This window comes from Protopterus annectens, chromosome 4.part0 (genome assembly GCF_019279795.1).
Source record: "Protopterus annectens isolate FY-2018-M chromosome 4.part0, PAN1.0, whole genome shotgun sequence".
Classification (NCBI taxonomy): Eukaryota; Metazoa; Chordata; order Ceratodontiformes; family Protopteridae; genus Protopterus; species Protopterus annectens.
Genome location: NC_056733.1, coordinates 104,381,650 through 104,408,727, shown reverse-complemented (window position 1 = coordinate 104,408,727; position 27,078 = coordinate 104,381,650). Strand labels below are relative to the sequence as shown.

General features: G+C 42.4%; 1 protein-coding gene across 1 annotated transcript in view; it reads left to right on the top strand.

The window, feature by feature from the left end:
• Positions 1 to 27,078, top strand: part of LOC122799214 (protein NATD1-like) — a 491,574-nt gene that overhangs the window by 393,693 nt on the left and 70,803 nt on the right. Inside the window, exon 2 of the mRNA XM_044068132.1 lies at positions 19,289 to 19,407. Coding sequence (XP_043924067.1) covers positions 19,289 to 19,407 — 119 coding nt within the window. The remainder of the gene's footprint in view (positions 1 to 19,288; positions 19,408 to 27,078) is intronic.

The following is a 27,078-nucleotide window of genomic DNA, read 5'->3' as shown; positions in this document are numbered from 1 at the left end:
TTTAACTTTTGGTATTGCAGTCATTTACTTTGGTATTCATTTGCTTCTATTTTATTGTTCTCCCTCTCTTTAAATGCAGTTTTCTACAACCATACGTGAATGGTCATGTATTTGGGAGCTCTCATTGTCGCCTGTCCTCAAGAAGAGTTACTTGATTGGTTTGTATACTGCAATGGTGATCGGCTGTAATTGCAGTATACAAGCCAATCAAAAACTGTGTAGCACAGCCAATGCTGTTCATTGCAGAACAGCAGAGCAGCTGTTTGATTGGTTTGTATACCATGATGCCAATTTTCAGCACAATCAATAGCCGTTTAGTGGAGCAAAAGCTGTTCAGTGTGGAACAGCAGAACAGTGGGTTTGTTTATGGTCGAATGCGGAGCATTCCCCATAATCCGGAGCACTTGGCTGCTCAGATAGGCAGTATTAGAAAGGACAATGAGTTAACAAAATGGTGAAATTAATCTTTGACACCTATTATTCATATTTATGTTCTTATTTTCATAACTGACAGAGCTACATTTTATTGAAGTGTTTGGTGGAAACACCAGTGTGGAACACATGACAGTTTCACTGAAAATGCTGATTTATATCTCAATATACTGGAAATATTGTTAGTTATTTGTTAGTAATTATGAAAATAAGTAATATTTCTGTACGTGCTAAAAAAAAGTGAGTTACAAACTGTTGCATGACAGTAGGTGAAACCTTAGATATTTTTGAAGAAAACTGTCTTGGACATGTTCACTGTAAGTTCCACATCTTGAGATATCCATTTTTATTTCTATTACTAATTATACAATTAAAAATGTTTTCATATTTCTGTAAATACCTCAATAAATATGCACTTAGAGGTATTTCTTGCTGTCATGTGAAAGCTTATTTTCCGTTAAAGGTATTCTAACAGTATGTGTCTAGATTGTATAGTTTTCAAGATTTGTGAAAGTTTAGAAACGTAATTTAGGGTTTGTGTGCATTGTAATATATTACAATATGTAGGGAATAGATTGAATGCACTATTGTCACTGTAAAGAATATTTATCACTGATCACATTGCTAATTGTACAGTTTTAATATTTTTTATTATTCACAAAGTATTTTTGTCTGTTTATCTTAAGCATTTTAAGTTTATTTTTCAGAAAGTGCTGTGGAATGCAAGATTTGTGTAGGCTGCTAGAGGTGTGACATTTCACACCATATAGGTGTTGATGAGTTAAAGGGGGAATACTACAATGATTAGGGCAATGATTTTTGAGTGGAGGTGCTTCCAGAAATTAAGTTCTTAGTCATTTGCTGCTACTATGAACTCTGAGAGATGACAAGAAACAACTGAAGAAAGCTTCACTCTGCTGTTGACGTGTCTGCATTTTGAGCCAGAATATCATTCCAGATATAGTTTGTTATGGATTCTTCAAATATGTCCTACTGTTGTTTTCATTATAAAAAGCTAAACAGTTCATGGGGTATAACCATTTATAAGTATGTAGCAAATGTAGGCTTATAGGGACATACACGTTTCAAATGTAATTGTTGCATTGTATTCATGTTGTATGATTCACAGCTATATTACTTGTCTTCAGGGTGGGAATGCAGTGTATATGTAGAGCTTTTCAGTATGGAATTGGCATTACACTAGAAGAAAGAATTAAATGTATTTCTGTATAAATATGACATTTCCCACTGGAAATATGCCAGCACCAATAATTTCTCTGTTAAGAAGGGCAATTATCACTGCCAACTTTGAGTGATGTACTGCATGCATATCCTAATGGTTTGAACAGCAGTCTTAGGTAATTCTAATGTTAGGCAGAGAGCAAATGGAACACATTTAGGAAAGGATGTGCCTATTCTCTGTATAGAATACTCAATCCCTATGAAACAAGACAATGCCCCTTGACAACTTTGGAATTCTGGAAGTACATATTCAGCAATCTGAGGAGTCAGATCATTTAGAAAGAAATAAAAAGAAAGGAAAAAAGTTAACAATTAAGAAGGAACAAAAATAAACTAATAAATGTCTGTGAAAAAAATACATAATAAAAGGGACACTGCTTTGTTGTGCAATGCACAAATTCCAGGGAATAACATTTTTCTATCAGAAAACCTTCAGTCTGCACAAAAAGGTAGCATCTTTTAAAAGAGAAGGTAGAAAAAAAGGCAAGGGGCAGATGAAAAGGAAGAAATAAAAAATTAATGTGGAAGGACTGAAGAACATTGCTGTAAGAAAAAAGATGAGAAAGACAGAGATTGACAACATAGCTCAAGCTGTGCCTGTACAAAGCCAGCTGGATGAGAATTGTATGCTTGGACATGTAATACGCAGTGAAAACCATCTAAGACTAATGGTGATGAAGATCATTCCTTTTATTGAATTAGAAGTTGAAGATTCTTCAGATCTGGTCTGAAAAGATATTCTTGTAATTGCAGATTCAAATATTAGAAAAATTGATACTTAATTTGCATAGAAGATAATGAACAGCGAATAGTGTTATGCATGCCAGGAGCAAAAATAGATTATGTCAGACAAGCCTCAGAATACCTTAATGCAAGGAAGTTACAGATCTGTTTTTATTCATGTCAGTACAAATGATCTCATCTGCAAGGACTCTCTGACTGATAGTATGAACTTACAGCCTTCTTAGATTAACATAGCTTGTAGGGGTTGGGATGTATTTTTCTCAAATCACATATAGAAAGGAGACGCAGGTCACTGTGAATGAAAAGATTTTTTGGGTAAATACCTACATGGAAAAAATGGAAATGCGTAGAGCTTCCAAGCCTAATTTTGAGCACGTGTTCAGACAGGATGGAGTGCATCTGTCAAGATCAGGTAAGAACATTTTTGCAGCAGATATTTTACAGTATTTGACAAACACAAGTCAAGATTTTTGCCAAGTCGAAAATTTAACAGTTCACAGGTAGTAGCATTTGATGCATCTCTGATGGTTGGTAATGTTAGGAGCATTAACAATACATTTTTTTTTAATTGGAAAATTTGCTACATCCTCACATTTATTATGTTATTATTTGTGAAATATGATTAAAGAACAATGACTGGAAACCAGTTCTGTCAGGCTATAAATGTTTTACTGTAACAGACATTCTAACAGAAAAAATCAGGTGGAAGTGTTATGATATGCATTAAAGATAGTTATGAGACCAGTGATTATTATATGTTCAGTGATGACACTAATACTATAGATTGTGTAACTGTGACAATAAGATAACTTTGTAACATAGCAGTTGTTGAAGTGTGTAGACCACCAAAGTCAGTTGCTGATGACCTAGAGGAATTCATACATTTCTTGCATGAAACACAGGCGGGAACAGTAATAGGGGCTGGGGACTTAAATTTATCAGAAACAGACTGGAATAATATTTCAACAACATTAGTATGGAAATTATTCACAACATATGTTCAGCAGCAGTTTCTTCAGATTATTAAAAAAAACTATAAGGGAATGGAACATACTAGACATTTTGTGTTCCTAAATAATTTACTCTTACTTCATGTCAAGTTTTACCACCATTGATGTGCAGTGATCATGGGGTTATAAAAGTTAAAATGTTGCAAGGTAATTCTCCAGACTGAAAGCTAATGCAATACACAGAAGATTAATTACAGATTATATGGAAGCAAAGCAGTCACTAGGTAAAACTAATTGGAGTGATGTGTTCAGTGGAACAACTGCAGAAGGAATGTGGAGAGTTTTGAAAGAGAAATTGTTTGAGTACTTTCGGCTTTTCCTGGTTAGGGGTCGCCATAACAGATCACAGAGAATCAGTAAAATGTTTAACATCAAGATCTCGGCATACAACATCAAGGAGATATATTTCCATAAGAACAAGATACCTGATTAAGGTGAGAGACAAAAAAATATATACAAAATAGAAAAGAGATCGAATTATGACTTTGAAAACTAAAATAAACAAGCTGGACAAACTAATTATAGTGTGAGACAAGATCAAGAAAAAATTGAAGAAAATTCATATAAAGATATTGAGCATAATAGGAAACCATTTTAGATACATAAGATGTGGAAGGAGTAAAGACCTACAATTGATAAACTGTGTAGACTCTAAAATTTATTCTCAGACACGACAGATTATAGATATATTTACAAAATCTTATGCAAAGCAGTTTGGCTCCACAAAGGGGGTGATATGTTGTCCTAGTGATATCTAGGTAACTTCAGATACTGAAATCAAATTAGATTATACTGAAAAAGAACTATGCAAACTGGAGCCAAACAAAGCACAGGGAGGAGATGGAATTAATAATAATGATCTGAGAACGCTTCAATAAGAACTTACAGTAACATTTTAGCTGTTATTTACTAAAAGTCTTTCAGCTTTTCCCAATTAGGGGTTGCCACAGCGGAACTCCGGTCCGCTAATGATTGGCAGTGGATTTTTACAGTGCTGAGTTGCCAGCCCGATGCCCAACCTTCAAAGAAGGCACACCCATTCATGCACACACCTACCTGCATGTCTTTAAATGTCACTCAACCATGGGGAGGACATGCAGGCTCCACATAGAAGGCACTCCAGCCAAGAATCGAGTGGGAGAACCTCTTGCTGTGAGGCGACAATGCTAACCATTGCACCACCGCGGCCATATTGGTTATTTACTAGGTCTTATAAATGTGGGGAGATACCTCAAGATTGGAGACATGCACTTATTAAACATGTCTTTAAGAGAAAGGGGAGTAGGACAAACCCAGAGTCATACAGACCCTTAAGTGTACTTTCATATTTTGGAAAAATAATGGGGAAGTTAATATTGGATAAGTTGTTGTCAGAACTGGAAAGGTTGAGATTTGAAACCATATATCAGCATGCATATGTTGAAAACAGAATTGTTACCACCTGCAACATGATGTTCTGGAACAATATAAAAACAGCCATGAATGCATAATTGTGCTGTGATGTAATTTATAAAAATTTTACTTTAGCAGTTGACAGGATTAATACATAAAACACTGATCTATACATTTAAACAACTAGGTATTGATGTACTCTTGATAAGATACAGTACATAGCTGCATGACTTACAGATAGGCCATGGTAAGTATAATACAGCAATTGGACAGGTGAAATTCTTGGTTACGGTTATGGTGTCCCACAGGGCTGTGTCCTAGGCCTATACTTGTTTAGATTATATTTTAGACCTATCTTTTTCATCTGAGGTGCTCTACAGTCTGTATGTAGATGACTTGACATTGGGTAAGCTGATTACATGTGTTACAGTTAGGAAGTGTCTGCAAAAGAACTTGAAAAAATTGACCATTTGGGCACAGGAGAATAATATGATTATAAATATATTAAAAACTAAGCATACGAGATTCGGGAGACATAAATTGAAAGGTAAATATTTAATACAACACACAGTGATTGAAACTGCAGGTTCATTTAAGGACTTGGGTATATGGGTAGATCCAGCTTTGAGTTTTTTCTAATCATATCAATCAATTGGTTAATGATAGTTATAGAACTGTAGGTTGTATAAAAAGATTTATAAAGTCTTGGAATTCAGAAATGATGAAATCATTGTTAATTATATTACACAAGTATGGAATAAAAATATGGAAACCTTATAAGAAAACAAGCATGAGTAAACTGGAAAGAATGCAGAAGAAATATACCAAGGGCATTCATCAATGTGAAAATTTAAGTTATTATGAAAGACTACAGTATGTGAACTTGTACAGTGTCTCATATAGATATTTAAGAGGAAATCTTATTCAGTTATACTGCGGTGGTGGTGCTGCGGTAGCGTTGTCGCCTCACAGTTAGACGTTGCACGTTCGATTCTCAGTTAGAGCGTCTTCTGTGTGTCGACATGTGTGAATGGGCGTTCCTTCACTGAAGGTTGTGTGTTAGGCCCGGCAAGCCAGCATGTAAAACTCTACTGCCAATCATTAGCGGACCGGATTTCCACTGTGGCGACCCTAACCGGGAAAAGCCAAAAGACATACAGTACAGGGCATTTAGAGACAACTACCTCTGGGAATGTTTGGGGTTATCAAAATGTAGTAGAGAATCATCAGATAACCTGTGTAGAAGATTCTATAGAAATGAGAAGTGTACTAATTGGTTCTCTGAGAGAGCAGTAGATGCATGCAACAGACTACCAAATTACATTAAAGTAAGCACTAGTTTAAATATTTTTAAGAACAGCCTGGGAACTTCATTATGAGAACAACTGTTTTGGTGTATTGGCAGGCTAGAAGGACATTAATGCCAGTGCTTGAAATATATGTACGTATGTTATGTTGGTAGGTAGGTAGGTAGGTATAGTGTATACCTGATGGTGATGGTGTAATTGTCTGAATTATTACTAAGAATTGTCAAAATGTCAGTAAAATGTTTAAGACCATCAGTTGCTGAATGAGATATTGTCTTTTGTGTTTGTTTCAGTGTAGTATTCAGCAATGTTTCATTATATGTGGCTTCTAAAATGAATAATTTTATCACTTTTTTTCTTGGCTGGAGAAATGTTGTACATCTCCAGATCATATCTGCACTTAGCTGGCATTACAGTAGTTATAAAAGATTGTATATCTTTTTCCATAAAGGTGACATTTTTATTACTGGAAAGTTAAAACACTAACAGACTTTCTGGTCACAGAGGCAGAATGCCACAGCCAATTTAAATACTGAGCTACATGTAAGTTTCTCTAAGTGAAATGCTAGCCATGGCTCCATTCTGTACCTGGGGGTGCATGAATAATTCTATGAAATGTTTACCTGTCCACGACCGAGATATTGCCTCTTTTTCATCATTTCACAAACTACATTATATGTGGCTTCTGCAATGAATAGGAGGCAAGTTTTTCAGAGTAGAAAATACATCACAAGTACACAACTTATATGTAGATGAGTGTGACTTGGTCAGGACTGAAAACATAACACATTTCCAGAACTTGTATATAGTTGAGTTAGAATTATATCTTAAGTAAAAGTTTTATATATTTCTCCACCAAGGTGACATATTTTCAGTCAGTCAGATGGTTCAGGCACTAAAAATCTCTACCTACAAGGGCAAGATGTCCCAGCTCAGTTCAGCATTAAACTGTGTACATATCTATGAGGATGAAATTGCAGTCATAGCTTCAGTGCATATCTCACTTTCCAAGTATAATACCCTGAGTCTTTTATGGAGAACCATCAAAAAGTAAGTGAAATTTTGCAGGCACCAGATACAAACTTGGATACAAATTTTCACAATTACTTCAGTGTGAAATTCTGATAAACTGCATTACATTTGGTTTCTGTAAAAGGTGAATTTGTGACTTCTTTTTTTAGGTGAATAATACAATACCTGCCTAAATTGTATCAATACTTAGTTGTCGGTATATTTAAAGTAAAAAAAAAAACAATATATATATATATCTTGCACATAAATTTTGCTGCAGGTGGACATGTCAAGAAATTATGCTGTTTGACTCAAGAATCATAGTAATAGCCAAGTCGCAATTTAGAGTGTCCGATATCATGCTTGAGGGGCCCCACGGATCAGCAAAAATACATCCTTTGCCCAGACATTTGTATCATGACCTGCTACTGAGAGACAAACTGAATACTTTGCCAGAAGTTGCAGCAGTTGTCAAATGGTGTTAAATATATTGCTTCTAACAACCTTGCTTTCTTAGAATTGGATGTTTTCACCATAAAAGTGCATTTATATTGATCTTGTGGCACCTCTCAGAGACCTTCTGTAAGTATCAACAATGGTTGCATACTCCAAAGGGCCAAGAGATATGATCCTGGAGCCAGTGATGACTGAAAAAGTATCAGTATTGAAAGAAACTCTAGGTGGGAAGTGTCCACAGGTCATGCCACAGGAGGTTAATTTATTTTGTCATGTAAAATAGTATTATATGTCATAGTTACGCATCTAAACAGCCACAAAGAGAGGAGTTGAATAGAACGTTTATATAAAGATTTGAGGAAACTGTTAAAGAATCAAGCATGGCTTCGTGCAATTAGATAGACACATTTCTTTCTGCTTATTGTAACAACACAAACAGCACAGCTAGTATTACTCTGAATGTGAAAATTGCATTCCATATGGGAATAAATCTAGAGGTGTAGTAACAAGACACGCAAAGCTTGCTTTGACTGTATAAATGACAGAAGTTTTGCCAGAGGTCAGAAAGTGCTAACCAATGACTTTAAAACTGCATATTCCAAATAAGTCAAATTGTTTCAAGCAATGGGTTGCATATGTAAGCTTTTAATATAAGATATGTTTGAGAGAACATGTAAAACAGGTATGAAATGTTCAGGTAAATGTCCATGATCAGTGATAAGACAATTAAGAGGGGAGATGACAAAGGAAAATAAAATAGCTGGGATGCTTGCTGCTGCCTTCTGTGTGGTGAAGCCTTTTACTTTAACATGCTTTCATGACCTGAAAGGTTTTGGAAGGATGGATGACCAGAACCATTCCAGACAGACCAGATTGTTATCAGCTGTCCCAAATAGTATTAACCAGACATCCTTTGAATGATAATACTGACATTTGGCCAGAGCAGGTTACATGCCGTTAGATAAGCAGCATCCTTCAGTAATATAGATGCTGCCAGTGTGGTATGACTAATGGGGGAAATCCCCGAAGAACCTAACCAGATCACTGTTCCAGAGCCACTGAGGGCCACAGAAGTATTATCCTGAATCCCTAAAAAGGTTTGTCAGATGCTAAATCTGTTAGGGGGGGCTGTGTTTTGGCTAATCATTTTACAGATATTATTGAAATGACTACTGAAAATGAGTGATGCCTCTGGAGAAGTACTGCAAAGCTTGTAAGCAGTGTTGTATGATATATTATAAGAAGCAAAGTATTCATTTAAACAAACAATATGTTAATAGGGATTGAGAATCTTGGTTCAAAGACAGCAATGCAACCCCAGATAAAAGCTGTGTACATTTACATATTGTAAAAAGCAAATTATTACTCATATTCAACAAATTATAGATGAGTAGGTCATCTTGGTTCAGAGACAGCAGCGAAGCGCCAGATAAAAACCCCATACATTTGAAAATGCAAAATTAAAAGCGATATTATTAAGTAATAACCTCTGTTTATATTTATGCTGGTTTTACCCCAGGTAAAAATGTAAAAAGAATGAAAAGTTATGGATGTATATAGGGTATGCATACGTACTGTCAAGGTGTAACAGTCATGTGGAAGCTGCTGTGAATAAAACTTGCATTGAACCTTTGATGTTAAGTTGTCTATCTCGCCTTCATTCTTGCTGGTTGGGTTTGGAGCCGAGACTCGGCCATCTTCAAAATCTCGAGAGCTACTTACTGGCTCGAGGCCCCCCTATATCCCATCATGCCTGGCGCTAGATACCTAGATCTTGTTTGCCGCTTCTGCTACGAGGTTGCTTTTACTGGCTCAGGTTATATTTTTCAATTTTATTGTCTTTGTATAAACATTTTTTATATTATAGTTGGTGTTTAAGATAGTTAGTGTACTTTCAGTTGTTGTAGTTAGCTATTTGTATTTAGTCTCCTTCCCTTGAAAACTCGTTTTCTTGTTAGAGAGTTTTCCCCTCCCCCCCTCCCCGTTTCTATTCTTCAAGGTAGCCGCTTTTAGTTAGAGGCTAATCCTTGTTTCAAGTTTTTATGTATTAGTTTATTGTCAGAAATTGTGGTAGATTAGTAGAGCGTGTGTGCTGTTAGGGTGTGGTAACTTGTGTTGAGTGTGTGTGTTTTTACTAGTTACCTATTTCCCTTTTGTTACTTTTTCTCTGTAAATTGATTTTTCCGTTTACAGGTATGTCCAAAGATAAGAAAGTATCTGGATTCAAGAAGTGTGACTCATGCTGTCAGAAGATGTCACTGACAGATGGTCACACTTCTTGTGTCTACTGTTTGGGTGCCCTACACCTGCAGGACTCTTGTTCGGTGTGTCACGCCTTTAGTCCAAGGGTCCTGCAGGAGCGTAGGAATAAGCTAATCCCTAGGGGTTTGCTCAAACCTGAAGGGTCACCGGCTAAGGTTCAGTCATTGAAACCCTCTAAGCCAACGAAGCCGCCAGCTCCCAGTTCGGAGCCGTCGGGTGTGGCGTCCGCTTCAACTTCGGCTCCAACTGGAAATGAAGTATCTATCTCTCAGTCAATTTCGGTTCCGACTGGAACCAAAGTACCTATCTCCCACTCGGCCCCAACTCTGGTGTCGGAACAGTCAGGGAGTCAAAAATGCTCTAGGTCTCCATCCCTAGAGTCGATGCACTTGGCTCCGGGGTCGCCTCTGTTACAGTCAGAGCGAAGTCACCGATCCCACTCTTCTCGGTCTTCTAGACTATCTGACCATGATTTGGACAGAGTGGTGAGCAGGCGCCTAAAATCGCAGGCCCTGACTAAAATGTTATCCAGCCCCCCTCATCAGGGTTCGGCTCCGCCTGTCTCTGCAGTAGTTCCTCCTTCGACACATCCCTTGAGTTCGGAGCTGGAGCTTGCTGGGGCTCGGATCGTGGAACCGTCGGCGCCGATACCTACCCTTTCGTTTCCATCGTTGGCTCCGATCTCATCCATGGTGCCGTCCTTGGAGGGATCTGGGTGCCGGGACTCCCTCGTCGGCTCCGAGGGGGCAAGTGGCATCGGACCCTTGTCCGACCCCATTCTCTCTTTTGGAGCTTCGGCGCAGGTGAGTTCGGCTCCTACATCGGCCTCGGAGCCGTCTCTCTCGGTGCCGGGAAAGATCCTGGTCTCTTCAGAGCCGGAGCCTTCTCCGGTATTGGGAAGGGGCGCCTTCGAGGTCATGAGGAGTGTGCTGGCCTCTGAGTCAGCCCCACGATCAGCCTCTTCGGCTCCTCCCCCCATGGTGCCTGCATCTGCCTCTGCCCCTCATCTAGACCCCAAGCGTGGGGAACTAGAGCTCCAGGGCACCCCATTGGGTGTATCTTTCTCTTCCGAGGCCTCCCCTGATCATTCAGAGGAGCCCCCTTGAAAGAGGAAATGCAAGAGGAAGCATGTTGACTCCTCTGAGTCTGTCACTTCAGATACCGACTTGGAGGATTCGGAAGGGTCCTCGAAATCCCCCTCTAAGGACGTCTCTTTCTCAGACATCCTTGAGATACTTAGGCAGAGGGGGAACTGGACTACCCTTAACCCTTCCGAAGATGAGTCGGTATTCCTGGATGCGTTTGGCTCCCAACCCTCCACCTCCTGGGTGTCTCCGCCTTTCGATCCACTGATGTCTGTGGTGGCTCGGAAGGCGTGGTCAGCCCCAGACACAGTGGAACCATCCCCCCGAAGACCCACAAAATTTATTACTGCACCACAAGACAAGCAATTTCTGACTAAGGGTGTTCCCATTGATGCCATGGTGGTAGCAGCGGCCACAAAAAAGGAGTTGGCTGAAACTTCTTCATCTGTCCATCTCCCTAATAAGGAATCTAGGACGATGGACAGATATGGGAAGCGGATGTTTGCATCAGCGACCTTCTCCATGAGGTGTCTGTACTTGTGCCACTTTACCCGCCTTCAAAGAGATCTCATTAAAGAGCTAGGAGATACCCTTCAAGATCCATCAGCTACGGGGGCTCAGGCTAAGGTTGCCTCCCAGCTGGCGACTCTTAATTCGGTAGTAAACTCTTCCATGCGGCTCATCTCTTACACAGCCGATGGTGCGAGTAGGACCGCAGGCACAGGCGTAGCCTTGAGGAGGCATGCCTGGATGCGGTTATGTAACTTTGCGGAACCCTTCAGGGCATCTTTCACAAACACCCCCTTTGATGGTTCTGCTCTTTTTGGACCACGGGTGAAGGATACCCTTACCAGGTGTGAGCAGGAAGGCAAGACTCTCTCTGCTGTGGGAGTCTCTTTTTCCACTCCTTCAAGACCGTGTCCCAAGGGTCAGAAGAGTGGGAAGATGTGGTTCCGGAAACCCCACGGAGCCGTGCCTGACACACGTGGAGAGTTCCCCTCCAGGGACAGAAGAGGGAACAACAATAGACACTGCCCTCGGGGCAGAGGGGGTCCACAAAATCAGAGACAAAGAGAATCTTTCTCTGACAGGCCCTTTCCACAATGACAGAGTGTCTCTCAGGAGTAATCCTTCCTTCCTTCCAAAGGTTTCTTCTGACAATAATTTGAATCAGTCTATTGATCTGCCTGTGTTTTTTCCAAATTATTCCAACAAGGCGGAATACAAATTGCATCATTTGGAAGTTCATAGACAGTTACGCTTTTACTTGCATGGAACTAAGCAAATAAGAAAATCAGACCAGCTGTTCCTGTCCTATGCTGAGGGTAAACAATGTCTACCTGTGTCAAAAGTAACCTTATCTAGGTGGTTGACATCTATCATTACATTTATATATCAGCTAAGGAATAAAGAGCTTCCTGCTAAACCGAGAGGTCACTCCACTAGAGCTCTAGCTACTTTAGTGGCTTTTCAGGCAAGATTGCCAATGGAAACTATTTGTGCGGCAGCTACATGGGCCAATCCTCATACCTTTATTTCACATTATAAGCTGGGCGTGACCTCCAGGAGCAGAGCTGATTTTGGTTCCACTGTTCTGAAGAGTCTGTTCCGATGAGCCACCCAGGATTGACGTGCTAGGGACGCTGTCCCAACCAGCAAGAATGAAGGCGAGATAGACAACTTAACATTAAGAAGTTATGTACCTACCATAACGTTCCATGTTAGTTGTCTTCTTCTCTCCTTCTTTCTTGCGTCCCACCCTCCATCCCCCTATCCTAGTAGACCGAGAAGAGTTTCTTATGTTTTTCTCACTGGCTGAGTCTTTTCTGGCTATTCCTTTTGATTAGTAGTCTCTCCAGTAGGATTTATGCATTCTAGGACAGGATTCCTGTATTGTTATTATTATTATTATGTCTGCAGTTAGACTTACCAAATGAGATGTGGGTATCTAGCGCCAGGCATGATGGGATATAGGGGGGCCTCGAGCCAGTAAGTAGCTCTCGAGCTTTTGAAGATGGCCGAGTCGGAGCCGAGGATCGGCTCCGAACCCAACCAGCAAGAAAGAAGGCGAAAGAAGACAACTAACATGGAACGTTATGGTAGATACAGAACTTCTTATTTTGGTGTTTCTGTATTTATTAATGTTTTACAGTGAATATATATTAAGAATAAATATGTAAGCATCTCTATAAAGAGAGTATATTCAAATAACTGCAATAACTATGTGGAAAGTTTAAGTATGCTGTATGACAACAGAACAGCAGATGTTCTTCGTGTTTCACTGTTGCAACCATCACATTTGGGTTATCTACCTGCAGGTAGCCCTCAGTTGGCCTGAATACCAGAGTCTTGGGATTTCTGCGTCGGATGCTGACGCTTCTTCAATGATGTCAGGTCATCAGGGATATAAAACATGCAGCCGACACCATTACATCAGTCTTTCTTGTCGTGCGGTGCCCAAAGCAGAAGCAGTTCACAAGTGCCGGTTGGCCGTCTCCTGAAATTTTTGTTTTTCAAGTTTCAGACCTGAAGTCTTCTAAAAGATAAGTACCCCGTTGGGGATCCCTTTTTCTTGCTCTAACCAATGTCAGAAAAAATTCATAATTGTCTTGCCTCTGGAAAGCAAATACCTCACAGAGATTTTCATTCTTACTACATCACCTATCTAGGCCCAGACCACGACGTCCCCCACTATCGGTTTTGTGCCTTGTTCAATGCTCGAACTATTCGTCATTGGGCTATTTTTGTCAGTAAATTCTTTCACTCTTGATCTCCTTATTCCGAAATGGCTTGGATAAGCCGTCCGACTACCGATCTTCCGAAAAAACGTAAGGAGACAGACCACATCGGTTCAAAACTGCCGATGATGGTACAGCTAAGCTAGTCGCCAGTCCACTCCATGAGGCACTTTCGCTGCCCCTGATACCCACTGCTACAGATTTGTAGGCCTCTACTGAGACCCATTCGGAGTCCGGTATGCTGCGAGATTCTTCTTCGACTATGGAACCTGCGGCTGTCTCTACCTTGGGTGAGTCCGGAGCCACTGTGCAGGCACCGGCTTCTGAGGGTGTATTCAGGCCTTCTGGTTTTCATATTAAACCGACGACTTCATTTCAAACCAAAAATACCAAATATTTCAGGCCTAGAGTTTGCACTACGCTTAGGAAACCGACGACCAAAGCACATTCTAAGGCCCATATGCCACAAAACCAAATGCTTAGACTGGCTGAAGACCTCATTACCTTAATTAGTGAAAGTCGGCCTTCCCCTTCAAAAAGACCAAGAACTGATTTTCCTTCTGATTTTTCAGATCAGGAGTCTGATAACTCTGATTACCAGGACATGCCCTTATCTACCTATGAAGATTCTGATGCAGAGGATTCCATTCCTTCGGCTTCCCCTCCAGAAGATTTTTTTTTTGGTGAAACCCTGCATACCCTTAGAGAGCATTTCTGCTGCGAGAGCCAGGATTACTCTGAGTCCAAAAAGAGACTCAAGGAATTTTTAAACTTGCCTCAGCACAGGCCTCTAGCTATCCCTCCTGTTCTGGAAATTGTAGACGATGTCTTCTTGGAATCCAGCCTTACTCCTGATACTTTGCCTCCAGCTCCTAGGAAACCTGACAGGTACTACAGAGTACCTGATTCCCACAAATTCCTCTTTAAGGATCCCACTGCAGATCCAGAGCCCATTACCCTTGGACCTAAAAGCATTAAGGCTTCAGCTGCCTAAAATCTTACCCCTTCGGACAAGGATTCTAGGGCTTTAGACAGATGGGGTAAGAAGATGGGTCTAGGACTATTCACTGAAAGCACATTTCACTGAAACACATTTGACTGTGCACAATTCACTGAAACACATTTCACTGAAAGTTATATTTGGCCTTTTCCCCACTGTTGTGTGACCCTGGAGTTAGTATATATAGTAAGGGGGGGTGTGGGGGCACCGCCCCCCACATATTTTGGATATATATTAACTTTAGAAAAGAGTAATTTATGGGAATTGCAAGTATCCATGTATATAGTTCAAAATATTTAAAATAGGTGGGGGGCTATGCCCCCCACACCCCCCCATACTCTATATATGTATATATACATACACTAACTCCAGGGTCGCACAACAGTGGGGAAAAGTCCATATATAACTTTCAGTGAATTTTGTTTTCAGTGAATTGCGCACAGTCAAATGTGTTGCAGTGAAATGTGCTTTCAGTGCATAGTCGTAGACCCAAAAAGATATACACCTCTGCTACTCTTACCATTAGGGCTTTAAATTGCCAGTTTCATATGTTAAAGTATCAGCAGCATATTATGGAGCTAATTAAACAGAAAATGATGTTGATTCCTGATTGTGCAGAACACAAAGATTTGCAAGAGTTAATGCATTCTGCTAACCAAGTTGGTAAACATACTTTGCAGTGTGGATTTGATGCCTTAGAAGCATCTTGCAGGGCTGTTGTCACTGGGTCTGTTCTTAGAAGGCATGCTTGGCTTAAGGAACAAAACTTGCCAGATCATGTCAAAGCAAAATTACTAGATGCACCATTAAACCAAGAGCGTCTATTTGTCAATAAAGCAGAAGTCGTCCTCAAAAGGATGGAGGAGAAAGCTAAATCTATGCAAATTGTTAAATATTTCTTACAAGTACAGCCACCTAGATTCAGTAGGCATTGGCCTTCTAAAAACTGGTCTTTTCCAATCCTTTCCAGGCCTTCTCAGTCCAAACCCGGGGCGGCAGACCACCAAGACTACAGTCTCAGGTTATGCACAGATCTAATTAATGGAGTGCTCCCACTTCCAAAACAGGGAGTAGTAAGCCGCCATCCTATGATAAAATTACACAATGACTTATCCTTAACTCTTCCAAGCCTTGCCCAAGTACTTGCACCTTTAGGAGGGAAACTTGCCCTGCATGCCAAATGCTGGGAGTACATTACCCAGGACAGATAGGTCTTAAACGTTGTTTCCCAGGGATACAGATTCCACTTCCACTCTCTCCCAACCCTAAGCAGATGGCCAGACCTCCCCCCAAATCAGTGGGCAGAGGCCCAAAAGCAAATACTTTCTCTTCTCAGTATCAAGGCTATTCAACCTGTCCCAGCAGAACAAAGCGGACAAGGCTTTTTTTCCAGGATAGTTCTGGTACCCAGAAAAGAAACCTCTTGGCATCCTATCCTGGATCTGTCTATTCTCAACACCTTTCTGGGTGGTTCCAAAATTCAAAATGGTAACTCTCCAACAGCTGCTTCCTATGCTAGCCAAGGACTCCTGGCTAGCAACCCTAGACTTAAAAGAAGCTTATCTACACATCCCCATAAGGGAATCTTGCAGGAAATAGCTACGTTTCAGAGCAGGCTCTATGCACTATCAGTTCTCTGCACTTCCCTTTGGCTTATCTGCTGCGCCCATGGTATTCACAAAGTGCCTAACTCCAGCCATTGCATATTGCAGGCAGCGAAGAATTCAAATTTACCGATACTTGGACGATTGCTGGATTCAGGCGGACAGTCAGGAATTGCTACTACAGCACCTGGCATTTGTAAAGAGACGTCTAACTCACTGGGGTACACCATCAACGAAAATAAATCACATCTGGTACCCAGCCAACAGATTGTATTCCTGGGAGCAAGCTTGAACACAACTTCCCAGATGGCATTCCTCACTCCAGAAAAACAAATTTATTTAACAAACTACTTCAATCTGCTGGCCACCAAAACTCAGCAATCTGCAAGAAAAATACTGCAAGCCCTGGGGTTCATGGCCTCTTGCATTCTACTAATTCCATATGCAAGGCTGCATATGAGGAAACTTCAATGGTACCTAAAAGGTCTCTGGTGTCAACATTCTCAGGACCTGGAAACAATGATTCCTATCATTCCTTGCCTAAGAACAGAGTTCCTTTGGTGGGCAGAAGCCTGCAACCACAACAAGGGACTCCCTTTCACTCTACCCCCTGCCGCCCAAACCCCAACAACAGACGAATCGGACTCTGCATGGGGGGGCTCACATGGCAGGGCAGTGCATTCAGGGCAAATGGAGCCCAAAGCAAATGCACCTGCATATCAATAAAAAAAATGTTAGCTGTACAGGATGCTCTGACAGCCTTCAAAGGCCTTATTCTTCCAGGACAACTATTGGTAAAGACAGACAACACCACAGTTATGTGTTACATAAACAAGCAGGGGGGATCCTATTCATACCCACTCTGCAGATTAGCCATGGCTCTGTGGAACACAGCCGTGAGCAACCAAGTGCACCTGCAAGCTCAATTCCTGCCAGGCAAACTAAATTCACTAGCAGACGTCTTAAGCAGAAATCTCATGGACCCACACGAGTGGAAACTGGAACCCAAAATATTCAAGCTTTTGAGGAACAGGTGGGGGGCACCAGAGGTGGTCCTCTTTGCTTCCCTTCAGAACTATCAATTGAGCAGATATTGTACCAGAACTCCCCACAGCCAAGCTTGGAAAGTGGATGCCTTGTCTTTTACATGGGAAAGCCTCTCAATCTATGCCTTTCCCCCTCTGCCCCTCCTCTCGAAGGTTCTACTAAAGATCAAACAGGACAAACCAAGGACAATCCTGATTACACCAGACTGGCCACGCCAGCACTGGTACCCTCTTTTATGCAGTCTGACAGTATTGCCTCCATGGCACCTGCCTCAGACTCCTCCCTTGCTGTCCCAGCAGGAGGACCAGAATTTGCACCCTCAGCTGCAGACCCTGAACCTAGCAGCCTGACTCATCTCCTGAACTCATCACCAGCAACCCTAAGTAAACAGGTGCTGGATGTCATTCTTGAGGCAAGGAGGCCTAGTACTAGAAAATCCTATTCGGAAAAGTGGAAAAGATACTGTTCCTGGAGCCTGTCTCAGGGAAGGGACACAACTGTGCCCAGCTTACCTCCTGTACTAGATTACTTAACAGAAATGCTCCACAAAGGCCTATATTTTTCTTCAATTAAGATTCATGCCTCTGCCATCTGAGCTCATTATAATACTGAGCCACCTCTCTACTCTCACCCTCTGATCAAACAGTTCCTGAGAGGAGCCAAAAATTTAAGACCCCTCCAGGAGAGCTCCCACCCCAGCCTGGGGCCTTAACTTTGTATTGGAAAAGCTCACGCTTCCCCCTTTGAACCTGCTGCTACAGCAGAGTTACATTTCCTCTCATGGAAAACAGCTTTACTTTTGGCCATCACTTCAGCAAGAAGAGTGTCTGAATTGCAGGCCCTTATGGCCGTGGAACCCTTCATTATCTTCCATGCAGACAAGGTTTCCTTCAGGACTAACCCATCATTTATGCCCAAGGTGGTATCTAGTGTGGCTTTAAACCAATCCATTCATTTGCCAACTTTTTTCCCTAATCCTCAGAATAAAGGGGAAAGGATCCTGCACTCCCTGGACATGCACAGACAGCTTAGGTTCTATCTGGACTGGACTAAGCCTCTTAGAAAATCTGACCAGCTGCTAGTCAGCTTTGCTACAGGGGCAGAGGGCAAGGCCGTTTCAAAGCAAACCTTTTCTAAATGGATAGCACACTGCATCCATTTCTGCTACAAACACCATGGGAAACTTACTCCACATGGGGATCAGAACACATTCCACTAGGGCTACATCAACCTCTACAACATTTCTCAGGGGAGTCCCTACCAGGGACATCCTGGACGCTGCAACCTGGAGCTCTGTACACACTTTCACCAAGCATTATCACTTACCTATCCTAAATCCAGAGCTGGATTTGCCACATCAGTCTTACAGGGCCTGATTGCCAGCCCTAATGCTTCTTAACTACCTCCACCCATCCTCAGCTTTGGGAATCAACCCAAATGTGATGACTGCAACAGTGAAACATGAAGAATATAGTACAGTTGTGTACACTTAACATAAATGTAGATATTCGAGTGTATTCACTGTTGCAGTCCTAGTTACCCTCCCTCCAGCCCCCTGACTTCTGTTTACTTTTACCTTTCCTTTTTGTTTGGAATTTTTTACACCATTGGCATTTGCGTTTTGCTGGGGGTGTTCCATACCATGTTATTGCTTCCTCTTTTGGAGGCTGCTGACATCTGAGGCAAGAAAAACTGATGTAATGGCATCGGCTGCTTGTTTTATACCACCTGACGTCATGGAAGAAGCGGCAGCATCCGATGCAGAAATCCCTAGACTCTGGTATTCAGGCCGACTGAGGGCTACCTGCAGGCAGATAACCCAAATGTGATGACTGCAACAGTGAATACACTCGAATATCTACATTTATGGTAAGTGCACACAACTGTACTTTACTTAGTTTATATTATGAGCACTGACTAAGAAAATTAAATAAAGTTGAAAACCATTCTGATTACAGGTTTGTCAGAGAATGCAGTCCTACTCTATGAATACACAAAAAAAGGAACAGTTAATTTGCTTCATACCAGAGTGCCTACTCCATACAGGGGACAAGGGATCGCTCAACTTCTGGCAAAGGTAGAGTAACAGTGGATTTGAGTATTCAAACTGGTTTATATAACAATTTTTCTTATGTTTTATTGTTTGCTTTTCTGATATCTGATTGCTGCTAGTGGACTGATAGATCAGTTTCTTTTACATAATAGTTATTTGAGAAGAATTAGAGGATCTGATAAAGTACAAATGTAAACTTACTCAGTCATGATTAAAATTCTGTTTCTAATTCAGCATTGTGTGTCTTGTAATTACTGTGCATATCATTAAAAGTATTTTCTTGATAGAGTATGGACTTTAGAGACTCACTGAAGGTGTCTACTGATTGATTGTTCTACATCTCAGTCCTTGTGTCGTGAAATGCTGCGGGTCTTGATCTAGTTCTGGTCTTATCTCCTATGCCATTTGTTTGGCTGTCCTTGTGTTGTACTATGCTTGCTTGAATGTTAAATTCTTTCAGTACCAGTGGACAGACTCTGTCTGGAGAATCTAATCAGACTTTGCATCGCTGTTTCCATAAAGTAGCAGCTCCTATACCTCCTTCACATCTTTCTTGTTTATAGGTTCATAGGTTGGTAGTAGGCTTTCGGCCATACAAGCCTAGCCATAACAATTCCCTGGATATTTCTTCCCACAATATTTACTTCCCTGGACCCCTGTCTAGCAGGGCGACTGACATGATTCCCTGGGGTGAATTTCCTACTTCCAATCCAATCATCAAGGTTCCTTTTGAAGAGGGCCAAGGAGGCGCTCTGCTTGACATGTATGGGCAGTCTATTCCAGAGTATGGGGAGTCTCTGGGTCAGAAACCTATCCCTCCAGCCTGTTTTGTTCATTGTGATGACAAGGTTAAGATCCCCGGAGCATGTTGCTCTGAGGGATTGGGATTTCTTTAAGTGGAGCATGTCCCAACAGCTCAGAGTTTAACATGGCCTTGTATGTTAAGCAGAGATCACCTCTGAGAGATGATATGTCACAGAGTATAGCCAAACTTTTTTTAGATGGTCAGCATTGGGCATCTGCTTTAGGCCTGTGATTCTTTTAGTGAGGTATTTCTGCGGCCTTTCCAGCTGTTGCAGATGTCTTGAGAGGTACATACCAAACGGGGCATTATACTCTATAATGGGTCTAATGAGGGATGAGTACAGTGGGATAATGACCTCCTTTTTTCTGGATGAAAAGCCCTTAGTGATGAGGTGTGCCACATAGAAGGATTTCCTGACTGTTGTGGCGATATGATTATCGAAGGTGAGACCACTGTCCACCTGTGTCCCTAAGTCTCTCATCACACTTTCGGTGTTTAGTGTACTGCCACCTATATGGTAATTCATGGATACATGTTTTTTCCCAAATGGGATAACTATACATTTCTTGGCATTGAGCTTGAGGTCATGGCTTTGGCACCAAGCATCTGTTTCTGTAAGGCCCTTTTGTAGAGTTTCCACATCATTTGGGGATTCAATAATGGCTCCCAGTTTGCAGTCATCTGCGAACTTTGTTAGCCAGAGTCCCTTAGTGTTGGCCTGTACTTCAGAGAAGTAGATGCCAAACAAGAGCGGTCACAGGACTGAACCTTGAGGTACTCCACTTGTCACTTGTCTGGAGCTGGATTTGGAGTTGGCTACTTTTACAGTGTGGGTTCTATCAGTAAGCCAGTTAGCAACCCATTGGGTGACGTAGGGATTAATGCCCAGCTTAGTAAGTTTATCTATGATTCCAGAGTGGGGGATGGTGTCAAAGGCCTTTGCAAGGTCTAGATAGGCTGTGTGGACCACCTTACCCTTGTCCATGACTCTGGAGACTGTTTCGAAGAAGTCAGTCAGGTTTAGGAGACAAGATCGGCCCTTCACGTACCCAAACTGGGTGGGGTCCAGTGTTTGAAGGTTGCCAATGTCTTTGTTTATAAGTTCCATGATAATACGTTCCATGGCCTTGCAGATAATGCTTGTTAGACTGATGGGATGGTAGTTTCCAGGATCCAAGGTGGATCCCCCCTTGTGGAGTGGGATAACTGTAGCTCTGCGCTACTCAGTGGGCACGAAACCTGAGGTGAGGCTATGATTAAACATGACACTTAGGTGAGGTGCCAGTTCATATTGTAGTTCATGTAGTACACAGCCCGGGATGTCATCTGGTCCCATGGATGCTGTATTCTTAGCTTTGGAGAGTACATTTTTTACCTGTGTGGCCATTATTACTGGAATTTGTCAATCGTCCGGTATTGAGATGGGCCATTTAGGGTGTGAGAGGGGGGTGAAGTTGGCACTGAATCGATCTGCCAGAATATTGGCAATATCCTTGGGATTAGTATATTTAATGCCATTCTGTTTTAGCTCAGAGCAGATCTGAGCATTGCCATTTAAATTCTTGACATAGCTATAGAATGCCTTGTGGTTGTCTTTGAAATCTTTGGCAATTTTATTTTCGTAACTAGCTTTGGAGAATTTTATGAGGGATCTCAGTTTCTTACTGAGGCTGATAAGGACGTTTTTTGCATCCTGAGATTTTCCTCTTTTCTGCAACAGTTTTTTCCTTTTGTTGTAAAGTTTGTTTATGGCAGGGGACCACCAGATTGGCTTCCTTTTTTTGGATGAGAGCATCTTGGTTCTATTTGGGATGGCACGATTTATGCATGAGTGGATGAGCTCGTACTGTGCCTTAGTGTAGGATTCAGCAGTTGAACTTTCAGTTCCCGTCTGCATGGGTGTCATGAAGTTTGTCACTTCTGACTTGAGTAGCATGAAGTTGGCATTGGAGAAGTTTTTTATGGAGGTTTCCTTACTGGGGGGTGGGGGTGGGATGTGGATGTTAAGGGTGATTAGCTTATGGTCAGACCTGATTAACGAGGGGGTGACCATAGATGTGGAGCATCTATTTCCCATGTTGGTAATGACCAGGTCTAGGATATTGAAGCCCCTGTTGGGACTATGGATTAGATGATCCAGGGCATTGGAATTTATGAATTCCAAGAACCGTTGGGCAAAGGTGTTGGTACATGAGTAGTTTTCCCAGTTAATGGCAGGGTAGTTAAAATCACCCAGTATTAGGGTGTTTGGTTCTATCTTAATATTTTACAGTATGTTTAGAAAGGTGTAGTGAGAATCTTGGTATATGGTGGAGGATCTCTAGGAAGCTACAATTTGGATTGCAGTCTTATCTAGTGTTAGTTGCACCTGGAGAATTTCAGACGCATTGTGTTGGGCAACTAGCCTGGTGGTGTGAATATCCTTGGTGAATATTGACACTCCTCCACCTTTAGTGTTTCGGTCCTGCTTTGGTGGCCGAAAAGTGTGGTAAGAGTTGTAGCCTGGTATTGCAGGGGTGCTCTCTGGAGCCTTGAACCAGGTCTCAGTTACTGCACAGATATCGATGTTCTCCATTTTTAGGAGTGCCTTGAGAGAGTGCATTTTGAGGTTTAGACTTCTAGCATTGAGTAGCATTACCTTCAGGTTTTGCATGCTTATACCTGTTACGGTGATGGTTTTGTCCTTTGAACTTTGCCTAAAAAAGGCACTATATGGATGGCAAGAGCTTTAGCCAGTAACCTGAATCCCAGGGGCGACAGATGCAGACCATCTCTGGCAAAGCATTGTGGTTTGTCAATCATGTTGTCCCAGGCAGACAGATACTGGATCCCCTTTGAATGACACCAGAAGCTTAGCCAGTTGTTGAAGTCAATCATTTTGTCCTTATATTGTGGTATCATTCTGGGCAAAGGCAGGATGCTACTCAGGGCTAGGGTCATACCTGCCTGGGCCACATGATCCGAGAGCTCTTCCATGTCTCTTTTCATGTAGTCCAGGGAGGTACATCTCAAGTCATTCACTCCAACATGGACAATGACAGAGTCATATTTGTACTTGTTGTAGAGTGACTTGAGTGCATGCGTTATATGGCGGATCCTGGCACCCGACAGGCAGCTGACTGTAATTTTGTCCTTGTTCAACCTGGTGAGAGGGACATCAGTGTGCCGGACTATAGAGTCACCTATGACTAAAGTGTTAGGTACATTGTCTTGCCTTAGGGGCTGTTGCTGGGTGGCACACTGGTATTGTGAACTATGTGACACTTTGGTTGTGAATGGTGTTTGTTTGCGTTTCAGCTTCAGAGGTCCTTGTTGCTTGGGCAGGTTACAGTTAAAGGCCTCTGCATATGTGGATTTAGTGTTGCTATATGTGGGTGTTGATGGTGTGGGTTTAGAAGGGCTATGTGTTGCTTGAGTTGTAGTGTGGGTGTTAACCTTCTCCTCTTGACTGTCTAGCACAATCTAGGGTGGAGAGCTTTGCTTCCATTTTGGCTATGTAAGTGCATCTCTCACAGGTTGTTGTGTTGGGTGGTACGAGGAGAGGGTTGTCTGTGTACATGAGGCAATTGCTGCATTGCCCCAGTATGCCCAGATTCACCAAGTGGACAGGAGAAATCACCGGAAGCTGACCCTTGGACATACCTGGTTTGGTCATTAGACCCATTATAGAGTACAACGCCCCTTTTGGTATGTACCTCACAAGACATCTACAACAACTGGAAAGGCCACAGAAATACCTCACAAAGAGGATTACCGGCCTCAAACAGATGCCCTACGCAGACTGTCTCAAAAAACTCCAGCTTTACTCCATCGCATATCACCTACTCAAAGGTGATCTCTGCCTAACCTACAAAGCTATGTCAAACCCAGATCTGTTGGACATGCTCCACTTAAAGAAATCCCAATCCCTCCGAGCTACACACTCTAGGGACCTAAACCTTTTCACCACAATAAACAGAACATGCCAGAGGGATAGATTCCTGTCCCAGAGACTTCCCATACTCTGGGATAAACTACCTATCTATATCAAACAAAGTTCCTCATTAGCACTCTTCAAGAAAAATCTTGATGATTGGATATGAAATAGGAAATTCACCCCTGGGATCACCTCTGTGGCTCTGCTTGACGGTGGCACAGGAAAATAATTTTCTTGGGTGGCAAAAGCCAGGGTACCTTTTTGGCTGGGCTTGTATAGGCCCCAGGGCCGATAGCCTAGTACCTACCTATGAACCTATGGACTTTTTAATGGCTTTGGTTTTGTCCAAATAGAACCTTAATCGTCTGTGGACATTGAGGGAGTGTAGCACTCTCTCACTGTCATTCAGAGGAGAAGGAAAGAAGGTGGGTAAATGAATAGACTGATTGAGGGACAGCTCATTGACCACTTTGTGCATGATGGAGGGATTGGTGTGAAGAGTCACGCTACCTTTGTGAAAGATTGTGTAGGGTGGAGATGCCATGAGAGCTTGTAATTAGGAAATCCTCCTGGCTGAAGTAAGGACTACTAATAGGACAGTTTTCCATGTGCACATTTGCAGAGAAGCAGAGTTAGCTGGTTCAAAGGGTTCAATTGTGAGATTCTCTAGCACATAGTTTAGGTCACAAGGTGGTGGAATAGGTTTCTTTGGTGGCCTAATGTGGAGAACCCCTTTTAAGAATAGTTTGACATCCAACCTGGAAAGAAGAGGTGGATCCAAAAGGTAAGCAGTCAGAAGTGGCAGATTAGTGGACCTTCACTGAAGAATATGAAAGATCTGATTATATGAGCTCACACACATCGGCTAAGACTAGTGGAACATCCGGTTGGAAGGGGTCCTTTTGCCTTTGGAGACAGCACATCCTCTGAGTACCAGTGTCTGAAGGGAATCAAGAGTTTATCACCCAGAGGGTTAAGCGGAGCATCTCCAGGTGTGGATGAATGAGAAATCCCTTATTCTGTGTGAGCAGGTCAACCTTGTGAGGCAACTTGTGGTGTTTGCCCTTGGCAAGAGTGTGAAGAAGGGGGAACCAATGCTGCTTTGGCCAATAGGAAGTCACCAGCACGATTCTTGGCTTGTCCCTCTGGATTTTTAGAAGGACTTTCTGAATGAGTGGGAAGGGAGGGAAGGCATAAAGGAACAGTCCCTTCCATGAGATGGAGAAGGCATCCACTCTCCAGGCTATTGGGAAGGGATCTCTGGAAAAGAAAAGCTGCAGCTGTCTGTTCTGGGTGGAGGCAAACCGATCATTTTGTGGTCCATTGGTGGACAATGTCTAAGAAAACATCTCTGTGCAACCTCCACTCATGACGCAGAGAGAAGGATCTGCTGAGGACATCCGCCTGGTGGTTGTCCTGGGATGGAATATAGATTGCCTGCAGTGTGATGTACTGAGAGGCTAATTCCCATGCCTGCATTGCAGGCCTGCAGAGTAGGTAGGACCTGGTCCCCCCTGTTTGTTGATGTACCACATCACAGTTGTATTGTCTGTGAAGATTTGGAGGGGGGCCTTTTTGCATAATAGGAAGGAAGGTCTGTAGGACTAGATGGAGCGCAGTCATTTCCCTTATGTTGATATGTTTTTTCTGGAGGGGGGACTTCCATTGGGCCTGCACCTTGAGGCCATTCATAGTTGATCCCCACCCTAGATCAGAGGCATCTGTGTGCATGCATTGTACTGGGCTGGTGGGTTGCAGAGGTAGGCCTGGGTTCTGGTGTATTTGCTGGATCCACCACCACATCTCTGTCTTCAGGCAGAGTAAGAAGGGTACCTGAAAGTCCAGGGGTGGCTGTGTTATGACCAGACATTTTTTAGGTACCACTTGAACTTCCTCATGTGCATCCTGGCTAGGGGTAGTATAGGGATTGTGGCTGCTATGAGGCCTAGAAGACGCATGAACTGCCTGTCCGAAATGTGGGTGACCAGGAGGAGTTCATAGAAGTGGTTGACTAGGGAGGATACTTTGTCCTGCAACCCAGGAAAGTTTTGTCTTGGGCTGGGGCAAAAGATGATTTTGCCAGGTTGATGGTGAACCCCAAGCTCTGGAGCAGGGACATAGTGAATAGTAAGTGTTTCTTGAGAATGCTTTCCTCTTCTGCTAGGATGAGGAGGTCGTCTAGGTAGGGGTATATTTGAATGCCTTTTGTTCTGCAGTAGGCTGCTGTTGGGGCTAGGCACTTTGTGAAGACTCTTAGTGCAGTAGATAAACCAAAGGGCAAGCCAGTAAATTGAAAGTGTCTAGAGGGTCCAGTGAAATGCAGATACTTTCTGTAGTTTGGGTGGATGGGGATGTGGAGGTATGCCTCCTTAGAGTCCAAAGTGGCCATGAAGGCTTTGGGTGACAGTAGCGGAAGAAGACTGTGTAATGATAACATTCTGAAGGAAGGGACCTTCAGGAAAAGGTTTAGGAGGGACAAATTCAGGATGGGGCTCTAAGGGCCATCCTTTTTTGGCACTAGGAAGAGCCTGGAGTAGAACCCCCTACCTTCTTGGCTTGAGGGAACGCTTTCTGTGGTCCCCTGAGCAAATAGCTCTTGGATAACTTGAGGAATTAGGTGTACCTGGTTTTTAGGTGGGAAGGAGATGCTGGAAGGGGCCTTTCATGCCAGGACATGAAGTACCCTTTTTTCCACTATTGCCAATACCCATTGGTCTGAAGTGACTTTTTCCAGAGGGATAGACAGTGATAGAGGCAGGATCTGAGGGGGAGGTGGCTGAGGCAGTCACGCATTATTGTTTCTGTCTTGAAAGGACTGACTGGTGGTAGGTTGAGGAGGGGCTGCCCTTAGAGAAGATGTCTTTCTAGGCCCTTTTCTGTGTCTAGAGGAGGAAGAGGTGGATGGGGCTGGGAACCTTCTGCCAAAGGTGGTCTTGGCAGAGTAGTTTCTGTACAATTTGGGGACTGGTGAGAC